This window comes from Centruroides sculpturatus, unplaced genomic scaffold (genome assembly GCF_000671375.1).
Source record: "Centruroides sculpturatus isolate CEXI.00-Female unplaced genomic scaffold, Cexi_2.0 scaffold1307, whole genome shotgun sequence".
Lineage (NCBI taxonomy): Eukaryota > Metazoa > Arthropoda > Arachnida > Scorpiones > Buthidae > Centruroides > Centruroides sculpturatus.
Window position 1 is genome coordinate 165,959 of NW_019385685.1, and position 17,006 is coordinate 182,964.

A 17,006-nucleotide genomic window follows, 5' to 3' on the forward strand; every position below is an offset into this window, starting at 1 on the left:
AAAAAAAAATTATTAAAATGATCTGTTTAATTAACGTTGTGTAATTGCTAATTACTTTTATTTTAAAAAATATTTAATTAATACAACAAAATTATAAAATGTTAAATTATTTATTTATTAGTTTGTATACGGCAAACGTGACACCGGGGCGATCTACCGAAGTAAGGACTTTCTACATAAAACTAACCACTATTTAGATGTTACTAATGTAAAGAAAAGCCGGAAAACTGAAATTGGCTAGTTCGTTGATGAGGCGCAAACCCACGACCGACTATCACTGTTCGGCACTGGTCGTGGGTTTTATCCACTTTGCCAGTAACCGGATGGTCGAGCGGACAAGGTTGCAGCCTACCGCTCTGAGGGACCCGGGATCGAATCTGGACGGCTCAAATAATCCCCAGGAATTTTTTGGGGGTGATCCGTCCGGATATGTCGGGTCCCTTCCCTCACCACCCGGTCGCTCCATTGTGGGCCTGGCCGAATCCATAATCAACTTGCAAAAACAGGTGCCTTACAGGGCGGAAAAAGTTTAAAAAACCGGATGGCCGTGTTGTAAAGCCTTATTTGTTTTTAACCTTTTTTTTTTTTTTTTACTTTCTGACTATTAACAGGACTGTTTTCCATGTTTATCACGAGTTCTGTTATGTAGTGTTGCCACCAGACCGGTTTTCATCCAGACAAGCCGATTTTTAAATTTATGGTCCGGATTATTTATTAATTTGTCTGGTTTTCATAGAAATTGTAAAATTAAGATAAAACAAAGTAAATTTTTTAAAAATATTTGCGAGTATTTTGCAAATATTAGGTTTGTTCCAACACAAGTCCCTAACTGGTTTAAAACTGGCATGCACATTGTTTAGTTCTTGGCTGTAAAATGACATTGCGCATGCCTCGTACAGTTTTCTGCAATGCGCATGCCTCGGTATAACATCCTAATTCTAAAATGTCCGGGACAGCAATTTTGAAAAGGTGGCAACACTGCTGATAAGAATGTAATAGGGCGCTGAATGTTGAATGATTAGGCCCGATATATCTGTTGTAGATCTCCATAAAAAATTTCTGAAGTTCTCAATACGAACGCGAACCCAGGTCCTCGAAAGCGGCGTCTAACATCTCTATCATCTCGTTCATCTGGCCGTCGATTTCGCTACTGCGACAAGAAATCCTGGACGGCCGGATGGCCGAGCGGTCAAGGTGGCAGCCTACCGCTCTGGGGGACCCGGGATCGAATCCGGACGGGTCGAATAATCCCCAGAATTTTTTCGGGAGGTGGTNTCTGAAGTTCTCAATACGAACGCGAACCCAGGTCCTCGAAAGCGGCGTCTAACATCTCTATCATCTCGTTCATCTGGCCGTCGATTTCGCTACTGCGACAAGAAATCCTGGACGGCCGGATGGCCGAGCGGTCAAGGTGGCAGCCTACCGCTTCGACTGAAATAATTAAATCCTAAATATGCGGCCGGATGGCCGAGCGGTCAAGGTGGCAGCCTACCGCTCTGGGGGACCCGGGATCGAATCCGGACGGGTCGAATAATCCCCAGAATTTTTTCGGGAGGTGGTCCGTCCGGATATTTTGGGCCCCGTCCCTCACAACCCGGTCGCCCCATTGTGGGCCTGGCCGTACCCATAATGGGTTTGCAAAAAGAGACCCTTTTAGTGCCCACAGGGCGGAAAGAGTTAAAAAATAATAATAAAAATACCATAAGAAATTCGAATTTGAATTTAATTTACATCTTAAGCAAAGCATATAATGATATAATATATCATCAATAACAAGAAACAGAAACATTTTTTTTTACTTTTAAAAAATCAATTTTTCAAAAATATTTCTTCAAAATTGATGAAAAAACTTTACGGATTAATTGTACATAAAATGTACAATAATTGTGCAAAAGAAACATATTTATAACAGCAATAACTAAAATTTGGAACAGAACATCTAAGGCAGAAGAAAGAAAAAAACAAAAAAATGAACTAATAAATAGCTTCATATTGAACGACTATCCAAGCAGATTACTAAAAAAGTGGATAAATGCATTTAAGAAAAACAGATTCAACGTTAAAAATAAGAATGAGAACACTACATATACGTCGTTCCCCTATATCAAGGGAACATTTGAAAAATACAAAAAAATTTTCAGTAAGCATGGTGTTACACTAGCAGCCAAATTAAAAAATAAAATTAAAAACAACATCAACACCAATAAGTTCAAAAATAACGAAATACAGTACTAAACCAAACAGGTGTAATATACGAAATAAAATGTACATATAAGAACCCAGCAATATACATTGGCGAAACAGGAAGACAACTCGGTACCAGAATTAAAAAACATAAAGCAGCAATTAGACTTAATTATAACCAATCACCGTGGATAAATCACTGTAATAAATTTGGATGCACAATAAACGAAAAAGTATAAAAATTATCCATAAAGAAAAAGATATCTATCTACGAAAATTCAAAGAGCACTTCGAAATCTTTAATAAAAGCAAAACCATAAAACTAAATGATGGAATGGAGGTTGACGACGTTTGGGAGGAAATGGGAGGAGCTAATGGAAAAGAAAACAAAAAGAGGAGAAACGGCCTTAGGGGACATAACATCAACACTGGGCAGATGTCGATCTAAAACTTAAAACAGGTTACTTAACCATTGTATAACTATTGTATTAATTTACCGATGTAATATTTAAATTTACCAAATTTATAGAAATGTAAAAATCCTGAAGAGGGTTGCAAATTACAAGAAAATATTGCACCCGAAATGCATATAAAATAAATAAAGAATACGAATAAAAGCTTTGTCTCTGATTAAATGCGGTCCAGGCAAAAAAACGGGGGTTATTTATGTACAATTAACCCATAAAGTTTTTTCATCAATTTTGAGAAAATATTTTTTAAAAATTGATTTTTTAAAAGNTGTACTGTTAAGTTATTAGACGAATCTCCGCTTTCTTTTCTCTTAACGGGAGAATTCCACTTTAATCCCGGAATAGTCTGAACTCCTTTTATCAAAATTCCAAGTTGTTCCGAATTTGCTATAACATTTTTTAAATATTCGACTTCTTTATGTAAATTCTTGATTTCTTCTCGTAACGTGGCATTCTCGGCCTGTAAGCTACCGATTTCGGAAGCAAAACTGACGCACGACTCTTCTAAATCTTTCAAGTACTTTTTCTTTTTTTCTCTATTTTCTCTAGCCGCTATAGCATTCTTCGACATGCATCGACCGTTACCATCGTCGGAATCACTACTCTGCGATCCACTCGTCGACTTCCTGCGTTCTTCCTTATCCTTAAATTCCTCGGTACGCTTTCTGCTTCGCGCATCCCAGGTCATTTTTTTAATATCGACATCTGGTTTATTCAAAGGCATATACTTCGGAGGTGAAACTATTTTTAAAACTCTTTTAGCATTTGACCTTTCAAACTTCAAAGTATTAGAACTACTTTTTTTTATTAATTTAACAACAAAAGGCTTCCCGCCATTGTTATTTAGAGAAGTTGATGAAGTTTTTTCCACATTATTCTGGATGTTGGAATGATCAGAATTAAACTCCAAATCATTTGCTGGAGTCGAAGAAGAGGAATTACAAAAATTTTGTTGAGATTTTGTTAATTCCAGTTGACTGTCACCATTAATACATGATGAAATAGGATCCAAAACATTGTCATTATTCAAATCAGGTAAAACAGGATCCAAAATATCGCCAAAAAGAGGTTCCAACTGATTTGACAAAGAGCCAATATCTATATTTTCCAATTGACATAGTCTATTTATCCATTCTTCATTCGATACAAACGTAATCGCGTCCGACATTTTTATACCGAAGATTTCACTCTTATTTAGATACGTAAGTTTTTTATATTTTAACGAAACTTACCAAATATGTTAAAGCTTGAATGTCTAAATTTTTTTTATACAAAAAATTTGCTATCAATTACAACGAACATAAAAAGAAATGACAACTCCTCAAAGACAAAGACGTACCGTACAAAGACAGAGAACCTCGACGACAAACCAACGTTCAGGTCACCTAGACGGATTCCTCGATTTTATTAGCCCAAATGTAAAAAAAAAAAATTTATTAAAATGATCTGTTTAATTAACGTTGTGTAATTGCTAATTACTTTTATTTTAAAAAATATTTAATTAATACAACAAAATTATAAAATGTTAAATTATTTATTTATTTTTTTTATTAGTTTGTATACGGCAAACGTGACACCGGGGCGATCTACCGAAGTAAGGACTTTCTACATAAAACTAACCACTATTTAGATGTTACTAATGTAAAGAAAAGCCGGAAAACTGAAATTGGCTAGTTCGTTGTTGAGGCGCAAACCCACGACCGACTATCACTGTTCGGCACTGGTCGTGGGTTTTATCCACTTTGCCAGTAACCGGATGGTCGAGCGGACAAGGTTGCAGCCTACCGCTCTGAGGGACCCGGGATCGAATCTGGACGGCTCAAATAATCCCCAGGAATTTTTTGGGGGTGATCCGTCCGGATATGTCGGGTCCCTTCCCTCACTACCCGGTTGCACCGTTGTGGACTTGGCCGAACTCATAATGTGCTTGCAAAATAGGTCTTCTTAGTGCCCACAGGGCGGAAAGAGTTAAAAAATAATAATATCCACTCTGCCACTGTTGGACCCGTAAAACGATAAGTCAACCAGATGGCCGAGCGATAGAGATTGCAGCCTACCGCTCTGGGAGACAGTTGATCAAATCCGGACTGGTTGAATAATCCCCAGGAATTTTTCGGGGGGTGATCCGTCCGGATATGTCGGGTCCCTTCCCTCACCACCCGGTCGCTCCATTGTGGGCCTGGCCGAATCCATAATCAACTTCCAAAAACAGGTGCCTTACAGGGCGGAAAAAGTTTAAAAAACCGGATGGCCGTGTTGTAAAGCCTTATTTGTTTTTAACCTTTTTTTTTACTTTGTGAATATTAACAGGACTGTTTTCCATGTTTATCACGAGTTCTGTTATGTAGTGTTGCCACCAGACCGGTTTTCATCCAGACAAGCCGATTTTTAAATTTATGGTCCGGATTATTTATTAATTTGTCTGGTTTTCATAGAAATTGTGAAATTAAGATAAAACAAAGTAAATTTTTTAAAAATATTTGCGAGTATTTTGCAAATATTAGGTTTGTTCCAACACAAGTCCCTAACTGGTTTAAAACTGGCATGCACATTGTTTAGTTCTTGGCTGTAAAATGACATTGCGCATGCCTCGTACAGTTTTCTGCAATGCGCATGCCTCGGTATAACATCCTAATTCTAAAATGTCCGGGACAGCAATTTTGAAAAGGTGGCAACACTGCTGATAAGAATGTAATAGGGCGCTGAATGTTGAATGATTAGGCCCGATATATCTGTTGTAGATCTCCATAAAAAATTTCTGAAGTTCTCAATACGAACGCGAACCCAGGTCCTCGAAAGCGGCGTCTAACATCTCTATCATCTCGTTCATCTGGCCGTCGATTTCGCTACTGCGACAAGAAATCCNGGGGTGATCCGTTCGGATATGTCGGGTCCCTTCCCTCACCACCCGGTCGTTCCATTGTGAGCCTGGCCGTATCCATAATGGGCTTGTAAAAAAGAGGCCCTTTTAGTGCCCACAGGGCGGAAAGAGTTAAAAAATAATAATAAAAAAACCATAAGAAATTCGAATTTGAATTTAATTCACATGTTAAGCAAAGCATATAATAATATAATATATTATCAATAACAAGAAACAGAAACATTTTTTTTGTTGATAATACGAAATTTTTTTTAAAACTTTCCACCCTGTGGGCACTCGGTCGCCTGATTGTGGGCCTAAGATGACCTCTTAAAGCAAGCCCATTATGAATTTGGCCAAACCCATAATGGGGCGACTGGGTGGTGAGGGACAGGAGCCGACATATCCAGACGGACCACCTTCCGTTTTTTCGACCCGTCTGGTGGCGATCCCGGGTCCCTCAGAGCGACAGGCTATCACCTTAACCGCGCGGCCATTCGGGCGCAAAATATATTATGGATCGAAGTACAGTATCGGAGTTACGGATTTGCTATTCTCATACATACCAGCTAATTTAATTGAAAACTGAGACAGTCGGATGGCTGAGTGGTTAAATTATTTGCATTTTTTAGTAAATTTGTTTTTTTTTTGGAACGTGGCTTTCGTGGAAGAATGTTAGCTCTCATGCGGCCTCCAAATGAGGAAAGGTTCACCACCCCTGTTCTAGCTCGTTGGTTTGATACTCGTCGTCTAGATGGCATCGATAAAACTCATTACTCTCAAAAAATATTACAATTAAAACATAAACAATTATTAATAGAAATTAGAAGTTAGAGTAATTGTATATTTTATTCCTGCATTACGCGTTTTTCTTAATTATATTTTGGCTATAGAAAAAAATAACGTAATTTGGCAGCCGGTATTTAACAAATTTCGAGGATAATTTGGCAGTTGGGGAAAAGCGGTAAACGTGAAGCGTGCGTGTGTTTATTTTGATACGAGATGAATTCGCAACGATCTTTTACAACTACTCCTCTTCGTAGTACCTCATATAGAAGAAGTTATATGTCTGGGTAAATATGGAATTTATATATCTATATATAAACTTTTAAATAAATAAAAATTTAGTTACTTAATTTTTATAATGAATTATTTATGACATTGTTCAAGTGATCTTCCCGTAATTAATTAAGTAGAAGCTACATAAAAGCAGTTATTTATTTTTTGTGTTTCCATGGAATATTATAATCATTTGTGGTAACATTGCATTTCTTATTGAGGGGTTTGCCCCCACCTAAATTTTAGACTTTTTGATCATATGGGCATGGACTACAGCTGTGATAAGGTTACAATCAGCCCTCCAATGGCTAAGCGGTTTTGTTCTCTGAACACTGGGAGTTCAGTCACAGGTTTACACTTTGTTCAGACGAGCTGGCCCTGTGGAGTTTTCTGGGTTTTCTCCATGTCTGTAATGTTTGAATGGTTACCCTTAAAAGACCACCTGAAAGGCATTATTCCCCATGTAATAACCATCATAAACTCATATAACTACTATTACATGACAATTACGTTACACTTTACCATGGGGCAATATAACCTAGAAGCTCATGCCCAACTTGCCAATACAAGACAAGGTTTCAATTGCCTTATTCAGAGCTTCATTTTTACCTTATTGGGACTGTCGAACATTGTATATAATACTAGAAATGTGTCTTATATATTAAATAAAAATCTTCAAACTCCGGATTAATATAAAAATAATACCTCATCAAACCTTTAACCGGTATTAAATTTGATTAAGATTAGATGCAAACGTTTTCGGATCCTTCCCTGGGTCCTTTCTCAAGCACAGATTCTTCTTTAAAATTCGTTAAAAAGACCAGTAGATCGAACTTCTTTTGAATGCGACGTTCGAAAAAATATAAATCCTTCAGAACTACATTTCAAAAGTCAAACTAATGTGAATCACGTGCATTCCAGTATTCCGTAAACAACATTCGTTACGTAATGCCCGGTATTTTTAAAATGGTTTTAATGGATGTGTTACATTAACGAAAAATTTTTCGTTAATGTAACACATCCATTAAAACCATTTTAAAAATACCGGGCATTACGTAACGAATGTTGTTTACGGAATACTGGAATGCACGTGATTCACATTAGTTTGACTTTTGAAATGTAGTTCTGAAGGATTTATATTTTTTCGAACGTCGCATTCAAAAGAAGTTCGATCTACTGGTCTTTTTAACGAATTTTAAAGAAGAATCTGTGCTTGAGAAAGGACCCAGGGAAGGATCCGAAAACGTTTGCATCTAATCTTAATCAAATTTAATACCGGTTAAAGGTTTGATGAGGTATTATTTTTGTCTTATATATTTTTGAATTATTTCCTTTGTCTCTAATAGTCTCAATGTCTCTCAATGTCTCTAATATTTTATCAGCAAAATGAAAAATAGGCTACATAAAAAATAAATGTAAAAAAATAATAAATTTTATGCAATATTTTAAAATATTTTTCTGAATAAACATTCAGAAAAATATTTTAAAATATTGCATATAGTACTATATGAAGTTGGCAGTAAAATCAATTTGGCTATGGCAAGCTTAATACTTTTCTTTTCTAACAAATATTTAAAAAAATTAAATTAAAAATAGTGAATCTGTATATTAAAAAACTTTTACTGGTAGCACAGTTTTAATTATGAAAATTAAACATTTTCAGCAGTTCTTTCAGCTATCATCAGGATATTCAATTCTTACCACAAAATTAAAAATGTAAGTATATATGTCTGCAGGAAAAAACTAAATAAATATAATATATACATATAAAACACAAGTCTAAAGAACAAATTTATGAGCCAATATAAAGCTTTTATGGGCATATGTAGTACAGATGCTGTAAAATGCTAGATGAGGCATTTCATATAGTGAATCTTCCGAACTGTGCTGTTATAAAATATTTTTTATTCCTATAATTTATGATTGAGAAGATTTCAACAAAATATGAATAAATGTGCAAGACAAAGTAAATTTTGTTTTAAAATTCAGTATTTAATTTCTTTTCTATGAATATAGATAACTGAAGATAGAAACTTATTTCAGTAGTAATGTCATACAGTAAAGCAGTGTTTCTTAGCCACACACTGGTCCATGGAGCAGTGTCAGTCTGTGATAAAATTTTATCAGTGCAAAAAATATTTGACTATCTTGACATTGGCACAGTTGATTTTGGTGACATTTAAATAATAATCTAAAGTTAATGTATTATACATTATATATTATACTTTGTAACATACAGTAATTCAACTAAGAATTATGCTTATATATGATTATATAAAATCATAATATGTAAGCATAATTCTTAGTTGCACATAATTACATCCATGTAAAACTATCCATAAATTTATCAGCCTGTGATGAGAAAAGGTTGAGAAACACTACTGTATTAAGTATTAAGTTCTAAGATTTAAGTGTTGCTATATTTTATATAATGATACTTAAATCTGAATATAATTTTACTTAAAGTTTTAAAAAAATTATTATTTTCTGTAATAATTGTGTAAAAAATTGTGATATTTGTGTATTATTATATCTTCATAATAGGCGTACTCCATCTCGAACCCAGTCTGCGAATTGTTCTTTTCAAACTTCGCAAATTATTGAAAAAACTGTTCAGCATACTGTTGAAGTATTTGGCACAACATTGCCTGTTCTAGTTACAGAAGCATTAACTGTAGCAGAAAGTAAGTAATTTACTCACTTACTTATTAATCAGTCACTTTTGTTTTATTTCATTTTAATGATAACAAACTGGAATATGCAAGTAATAAACAATTGTTGAATTTTTTAAAATTATTATTATTATTAATGTAGAAAATAATCATAAACTTTATCACTAAAAGACGGTGTTGACTTCTGTTATTAAACTTGAGCTATTTAATTATTAAAATCAATATTATTTATAATTTATAAAAGCCTAAAAAAATTTAATGTCATACTTTAAAAATGCTCTGGAAAAATGTCCAGTTATTATTTGACAGCTTTGCTTTTGACTACAGAATCTGAGAATCAAATCAAGCTACTTGTTGGGCTGCAATTCAAATTGCAGACATGTACATTTCCACTTTCGTCTGTCCATTGTCTGTTCTTTGTTATGCTTGAAAACGGAGTTAGATAGATGAAATCTGAGACCAGATATAGAAACCATAGGGGGCAGGAGGTACTGATTCATTATATATGAACTCTTAGCACCTTACTACTTCAGGCCTCTTCATAACATCTGAAAGACTCCTCTGTTGACTAGCGATGGCCCCAGAGGGTCAGTTTTTACTGACTCTCCCTTCCATTCTGTTTCTACTGTCCTTATTACACTTTTCTCCTTTACTCCTCTATTGTGCTTACCTCCCCTCCTGGTGAGGTTCTGTCTCCTATCTGGCACCCGGCTCTGAGCCACGTGCCTTGTGTTTGCCGCCCCTGTCTTCTGGTGTGGGAGGCGGCAATTTCTTACCTCTGTTCTCGACCTGCTTGGTGCATCCACAGCCACTTTGGTGGGTGTTTGCCAGCCATCTACTCTTCTCGCTTCCCTAATCTTTCTAGTCTATCTTTCTCTTACCCTATCTGGGTACCTCTATGATAACACTTGTCTGAGCCTCAGGACTAGTACCACTTGGTGGATAACAGGCTCACCCTTCTCTTCTTGCTTCTTTTCGACGATTTAAAACACTAAAATATAGATTATTTTCCTTTTCTTGTAAAACTCTTCACTAGTCAAACTTCCTTTTCTAAATTTCTCTGTTGACAAGGCGCCTTCTCTCTGTTGCCTTCCGCCCCTTCCACTTGCGTATGCGGACAACTGGGTGCTTCGCCTTCTTTCTGGAAGGGCGTTAGGTGCGAGGTTTGAGCACTGGACTCGCCCATCCTGTCTTTTCGGGGTAGTTGCCTCGGTCGGGTGGGCCTCCTTGACTGTTAGGCACTCCCTTTCATTTTTCTGGATAGTGGCCTTTATCCTGGTATGGGTATCCCTCGGTAGATTGGCAGCGGCGGTTTTCCTCCGGGGTTGCAGTCGGCAACTGGCTTCCATCTTGCCTCCCGTGGCCTTTCACCACCTGTGGGCACCTGTTTGGCATGGCGTTAGCGGGCCGCTGCACCTATCCCTGCTGCTGTTGTCCTCCCCCTTTTGTGTGTCTCTCTTCCTCTACATCTGGCCCAGTAGGATTCCTTCATCAGTCCTCAGCCAGGTAAACCTTGCCTCACTCTGTCTAACTTCAACTTCCAACTTTCTCATCAACACTGTAGCCACTCTCTAAAGTCTAGTTTAAAAACATCCTGAACTTTGCCCTTCACTTGGTCTTGTCCAACACTCTCCATATTTGGATCCCATTTAATCACTTCTTTTTATTTGGTTGCTTTCATGTGGCCCTTTCAGCCTAGCTTGACTTGTGAAGTTTTACTGGGTTTCCTTCACATCTTAATTCCCAAATGGGGTCAAGATCCCCTGCTCAAAGTCCTCCCAGTAGGCACCCATCTGGCTTGTTGCCTCGCTCACCAAGCCAGACACCCATTTCAAAATCTTAATAATTATTCCAAATTTGTTGGATTCGGCCATCTGTGGCTTTACCACTGCTGTTTTCTTTTCCACAGTGGCTCTGGACAAGCCAGAAAAAGTTAGGTTAGGCTATGTTAACCACTAACATTCTACAACTTTTCTATCCTCCTTTGATAAACTTGTCTTACCTCATGCATCCTCCAGCTCTGGCCGTTCTATGTTAAAATCATTCTCTACCAAAAATTTTCAACACTGTTGGCTGCTGGCTAGGTCTTGTTCTCTTGGACTGGCTCCCCTCCTTTTGTCAACTGGCAATCCAAACAAAAATTAATAATTATAAATAAAATGAAAGTATCCAACCCAATACTAAATCATTCACATAAAACTGAATTATATTAAACTTTAAATTATCATACCATCAACATTGTTAAATCTTTTTATAATATTCTTTTGAATCAAGAGACATTATGCATTTCAAAAATTTTGTAATCATTGAAATTCCACTGCCTTAGCTGGATGATTCCTAGTCACCATTACTCTTACCTATCTGAAACCTGGTGATAACTATCTTACTAACCTAAAAGTACTAACAACTACCATACAAATACACCTTTTTGGACCCTAAACTTAAATTACAAGTATAGACTTCAAACACCACGTAAACATATGAGCCCTCACAAGGGACTAGTTTAATAACATTATGAACCTTCACAAGGGACTAGTGTAAAAACATTATGAGCCCTTTATGGGACAAACACGCTTATCACATCACACGCTCTTGCCTCTTACTGCTCTCTGAGTGGGAAGGGCCTTAGTTTTCTTAGACCAAAACTGATTGCAAAAATAAAAAAATAAAAAAACTATATATGAACTTCCAATGCAGACTGGAAGTCACATTATTTCAGATTAAAACTTTTTCCCTGAAAACAGTTAATAGATGATCAGCATGACTGATGTATGATGTACAGAGACAAGCTGCTACTAATTTGAGGTAGAGCACATATATTTTAATTTAAATAATTAAAAAATTGCAGCCTGGCATTTGTGACAATATCACAATACTTAATTGTTCGTTTTAGAACAATAAGCTTAATAAATAAAATATTATCTACAATGGTTTTTATTTCTGTCTTAAGGTTATAGGATTTCTTAAATGCAGTTTAATATGAGAAATTTTTTGCTTTAATTTTACTATGTTTCTTAGCCTAAAAAGCTGATTATAAATTTTTTTAATTGGAATTCAAACAAATCATACATATATACCATAACCTCAATTTTAACCTAATTTAAGTCAACTTAAAATATAGAAAATAATGCAGGAACTACTCTATTCTCAGCACCGGGATGAAAATAATGTCACACTATCGGAACCTGTGACCGGTGCTCTATGTGTATACATTAAATATCGCTTGACAAACGTTTTTGAGCGTTCTGTTCGCTCTTCAGGTCAACTGAAAGAATTCCCCGGACAGACTGAAAGCTTCCTCCCCCCGCCGCACAGCCGCACATGCCAGAAGCGACCCACCCCCTCAGAACCGACACTCGATCCTAGAAAAGAATAATATACACTCCGTCCGGGGAATTCTTTCAGTTGACCTGAAGAAGAGCGAACAGAACGCTCGAAAACGTTTGTCAAGCGATATTTAACGTATACGCATAGAGCACCGGTCACAGGTTCCGATAGTGTGACGTTATTTTCATCCCGGTGCTGAGAATTGAGTAGTTCCTGCATTTAAGTACTTAGCTATGCCGGCTAATTTGTATCACAAGAAGCTGATAGCCCTGGTTAAATCTAGAGCCAAACTACGGTTCCTTATGGACTGTAAGAACGGACTTCTACCGATGACAATTTTCCGGATACGCCTCCCACCAGGGAACGAACCTCTCCTTAAAAAAGTCAGAGTCATGTGTCTTAATAGTGCCATCTGATCATCCAGTAAGCGGATCTTCGCGAAATTAAAAGACTTAATAGAGGCCGAAAACTCCTTGTTCCACACACACCCTGAAATATTGGCCAGTGAGAATGCTAGGTTAGTCCCAGTCTACAAACGCTTATCTGCTGAACTACGAGAACGCTACCGCAGGAAGCTGGAAGCTGGATTGGATACTAAAATTTCAGGTACCTAAGGGTAACCAACGCCCCACATTCCCGTTTATCCTTTGGGACGGCATCCAACCACCTAACTTCGTTATAGACGTACTTAGATATGGCCCAACCTTTGCACCCCCACCGCCCAAGAATAGAATCAGAGACCTCATTCCAGATATAGAATACCTTGTAAAAAGCTTCCCAGATACGCAGAAGGAGTATTACAGATGGATATCCTCGATAAACATCATGAAAGCTAAGGAACAGCAAGAAGTCATAGAGCTCAGGGACAAACTGAATCGTACTACTAGATGGATGCAAAAGAACGGAGTAATTCTCACCAGAGCAGATAAGTCCAGAACACTGGTCCTCATGAAACGCAATTCATACCAACAGAGTTTAAGAGAATATATCGATAATACAATGTGCGAGAAAGAGAAGGACGATATAATCGACAGACTACAGGCTAAGGTTAGACGTCTGGCTGACTCTAAATTAGCTAAACGCCTGGCACTCCGTGACATAGTGATCGATTCACCTGACGTCCTTAGACTTTTCGCCTACGCTAAGACACATAAGACAGGCCAACAGTTATGCCCGATTGTAGACAAGGTGAGAACGCCCACGAGAAAGTTAGAAAAAGCCATACACAACCTTCTAACTCCCCATCTGGAAAACTACTCTTACAATGTGAATAAACCAGCCGACCTCATCCGCCTCCTGCAGGACCTACCCTCCCCACCACAGTTTATGACAGTCCTGGACTTCAAATCTATGTACCCCTCAATAGAACTACCCCCAGCCTTCTGCTCCCTCAGAGATTTTCTGTTTAATACTGTTCAGGACCAGACACTACACCAACAAGTACTTGAGATGGCCCATCTGACATGTTACGACTCCGTGTTTAAGTTCGGCGACACTATCTACCGGCAAAAAAACGGCGTACCGATGGGTAGCTTGCTCTCGGGCGACTTCTGCGAAATGGTCGTCAGGCAGCTTGAGACTAAGGCCCTCCCGCCTTTCCTTCCTAGCATCCTCCTTTACAAAAGATACGTTGACGACATCCTTATCATATGGAAGGAGATGCCCGACATGACATCTTTCGTCAGAACCGTTAACGACAACCCTTTCGGCCTAACGATCGAGCTGGAGCAAGCTAGTACCAAGGAAATCCATTTCCTCGACATCGGAATAAAGATAGTAGGACCCACCATCCAAATAGCCGTATACCACAAACCCTCATCCACCCCCACGTACATACCAGCCGATTCCTGTGACCCGTTCCCATACAAGGCAGCTGCATTTAGGGCTCTTGTGGAGAGAACGTTCTCACACTCATCCACCAAGCAAGCCCTGACAAATGAATTAGCCCGCATCAAAAAAATAGCAATCGAACACGGATTCCCGAACATAACGCACTGCTTAATTGAACAGTACCAACGCCAGAAGCATGCCCTAACCGCAGAGATCGCCGCCAACCCACAACGAGATAACTCAGCAAGGATCCCCATCACATACAACTCACACCTCAAGACTGTACATAGAAAAATAGCCAAAGAGCACGGGATTCGACTGGCGTACAGAAGATGCCCCACGATTTTCCGCATCCTAAGGAACGATAAGGACCCTCCTGATCGCACCAGACTCCCCGGAATCTACTCTATCCTGCTCCGTGACAATAGACAAAACGCGGAACTACTATACATCGGCTCAACGAAATGCTCCTTAAACACCCGCCTACGTGAACACCAAGTGGATATCCGGCACGGGAGGCTGACCCCAGCCCTAGCCACATATGCATCAGACCCCGAAATCGAAGTACACTTCGAGAGGGCTACCATTATTGTCAATACCCCCCACCAGCNCGATAAGGACCCTCCTGATCGCACCAGACTCCCCGGAATCTACTCTATCCCGCTCCGTGACAATAGACAAAACGCGGAACTACTATACATCGGCTCAACCAAATGCTCCTTAAACGCCCACCTACGTGAACACCAAGCGGATATCCGGCACGGGAGGCTGACCACAGCCCTAGCCACATACGCATCGGACCCCGAAATCGAAGTACACTTCGAGAGGGCTACCATTATTGTCAACATGCCCCACCAGCAGCAACTCAGATGGCTGGAAGCCGCGGCTATCCACAACGCCGACCGGCTAACCACTTGCATTAACCGGAAAGAGGAACTGACCTTGTCTCTGGCCTGGCAATCACTATTGGACGCCAATCCGCCGCTTCCTCCCCCCGCCGCACGGCTGCACATACCGGAAGCGACCCACCCCCTCGGAACCGACACCCGATCCTAGAGAAGAATAATATACACCTTGTCCGGGGAATTCTTTCAGTTGACCTGAAGAAGAGCGAACAGAACGCTCGAAAACGTTTGTCAAGCGATATTTAACGTATACGCATAGAGCACCGGTCACAGGTTCCGATAGTGTGACGTTAAAATTTGATTTATTAATACAATTCTAATTTTATTTCGTTTAATAACAAATAAAATATCAAATGCATGTAAATGCACACATTGTCCCACAAAAATTACTGGCATCTTAAACTTCAAGGAAAAATCTTATGAAATCGACAACATAATTTGTTCATGTAAAGCTGGACAATCGGGAACCTTTTTTGCCAATTCTTGACAGTTGAATTCACTCTTCGTTGATTACACTTATGAGTTTCTTCGAATTTCCAAATAATTATATCTGTTTTCACATGGGAATGGATTAAAATTTATATCGGGCTCCGTGTGATTTCTGAATTTCAATTTGGAATTCAATTCAAAAGCTTTGCTTTACCTATTGCCATTCAGTTTTACTCCTGGCAGTACACAAGAACGATTCAAACGACCCACATAAAATACTTTCGTTTTTAAACACCAGAAGGTGAGAATCTGGTAAAATATGCAAATACGTAGTTTACAAAAATTATACAAAAATGCAAAGAATCCTTTGCTTGCATGTATGCCTAGGTTTTTGAAGCAGTGAAAAATGGATAAAAATCTTGTCTTATATGCGAGTAAATACAGTATTATTGTGCAAAGTAGTTAAAATTATTAAATTTGTAATCAAGTATTTTAAACCAGGCAAAGTAAGGATATGTTTCTCTAAGTTTGACTTAGTATCAGCCATCAGCAAAATCTACCTCTTACCCGAATGATAAATGTCCAAAATGGTCCAAAGACCACTTATTTATTAAGGAAACTTCTCAAGTGAATTTTCAATTAAAACTATTTTTTTCAGAGGTAAATTTGAAACAAAAGAACAGAAAAGTTACTCTTTTTGAGATAATTTTACAGAGTAGTTTCAGAAATTAATGTTTCAAATAGCACTCCAAATAATTTTGTGAAAAAGTCTATTGTTTATTTCTCATAGATTTTCAATACTGTACTTTTGATAATACCAATGTTTTAGTATCTAATAGCAATGGAACACTTACTGCATATTCAAATATCAAAGTGCATGGAACACCTAAGAGATACATATAATTATGACTTTAAATATGCCATGTAAGTCTCCTTTTTCTTTTGGATACTGAAACTTGGATATATCAAAAGTATAAAGATTAGATCCCATACTGAGAAGTGGACCACAGTTAGGGAATCAGAGAAGACCCAATGAAGAACTAAATGTCAATATGTGGAATTTAATTTATTTTTAAACTTTGTTAAATATAAATTTACTAAAAATGTTTATTTGTAAAGACAAATAACAAATTTTATAAACTTAATAAATTTTAAAATATTCTTATTAATTTAACATTATTATTATTATTATTGGGCTGCAATTCGAAAAAATAGATTTATAAATTTCCCGTCATCCATCCGTCTTTCCTTAATCTTAACAACAGAGTTA

The 17,006-nt window shown here is 37.9% G+C and overlaps 3 protein-coding genes across 5 annotated transcripts in view; 1 reads left to right on the forward strand and 2 right to left on the reverse strand.

Annotated features, from left to right (window-relative positions):
* LOC111641189 overlaps window positions 1-3,875 on the reverse strand; it is a 4,526-nt gene extending 651 nt beyond the window's left edge. The window contains exon 1 of the mRNA XM_023387318.1: window positions 2,924-3,875. Coding sequence (XP_023243086.1) covers window positions 2,924-3,822 — 899 coding nt within the window. The 5' untranslated portion in view covers window positions 3,823-3,875. The remainder of the gene's footprint in view (window positions 1-2,923) is intronic.
* LOC111641191 (CREB/ATF bZIP transcription factor-like) overlaps window positions 1-4,007 on the reverse strand; it is a 6,387-nt gene extending 2,380 nt beyond the window's left edge. For all 3 annotated transcript variants that reach the window (XM_023387321.1, XM_023387322.1, XM_023387320.1), the window contains exon 1: window positions 3,887-4,007. The gene's annotated coding sequence lies outside the window, so the exon portion shown is untranslated. The remainder of the gene's footprint in view (window positions 1-3,886) is intronic.
* Window positions 4,008-13,397: 9,390 nt separating this feature from the next.
* Window positions 13,398-15,458, forward strand: LOC111641190. The gene has a single exon (XM_023387319.1). It carries the CDS (start codon window positions 13,398-13,400, stop codon window positions 15,456-15,458), a length of 2,061 nt encoding a protein of 686 aa, XP_023243087.1.
* The last annotated feature ends 1,548 nt before the right edge of the window (window positions 15,459-17,006 follow it).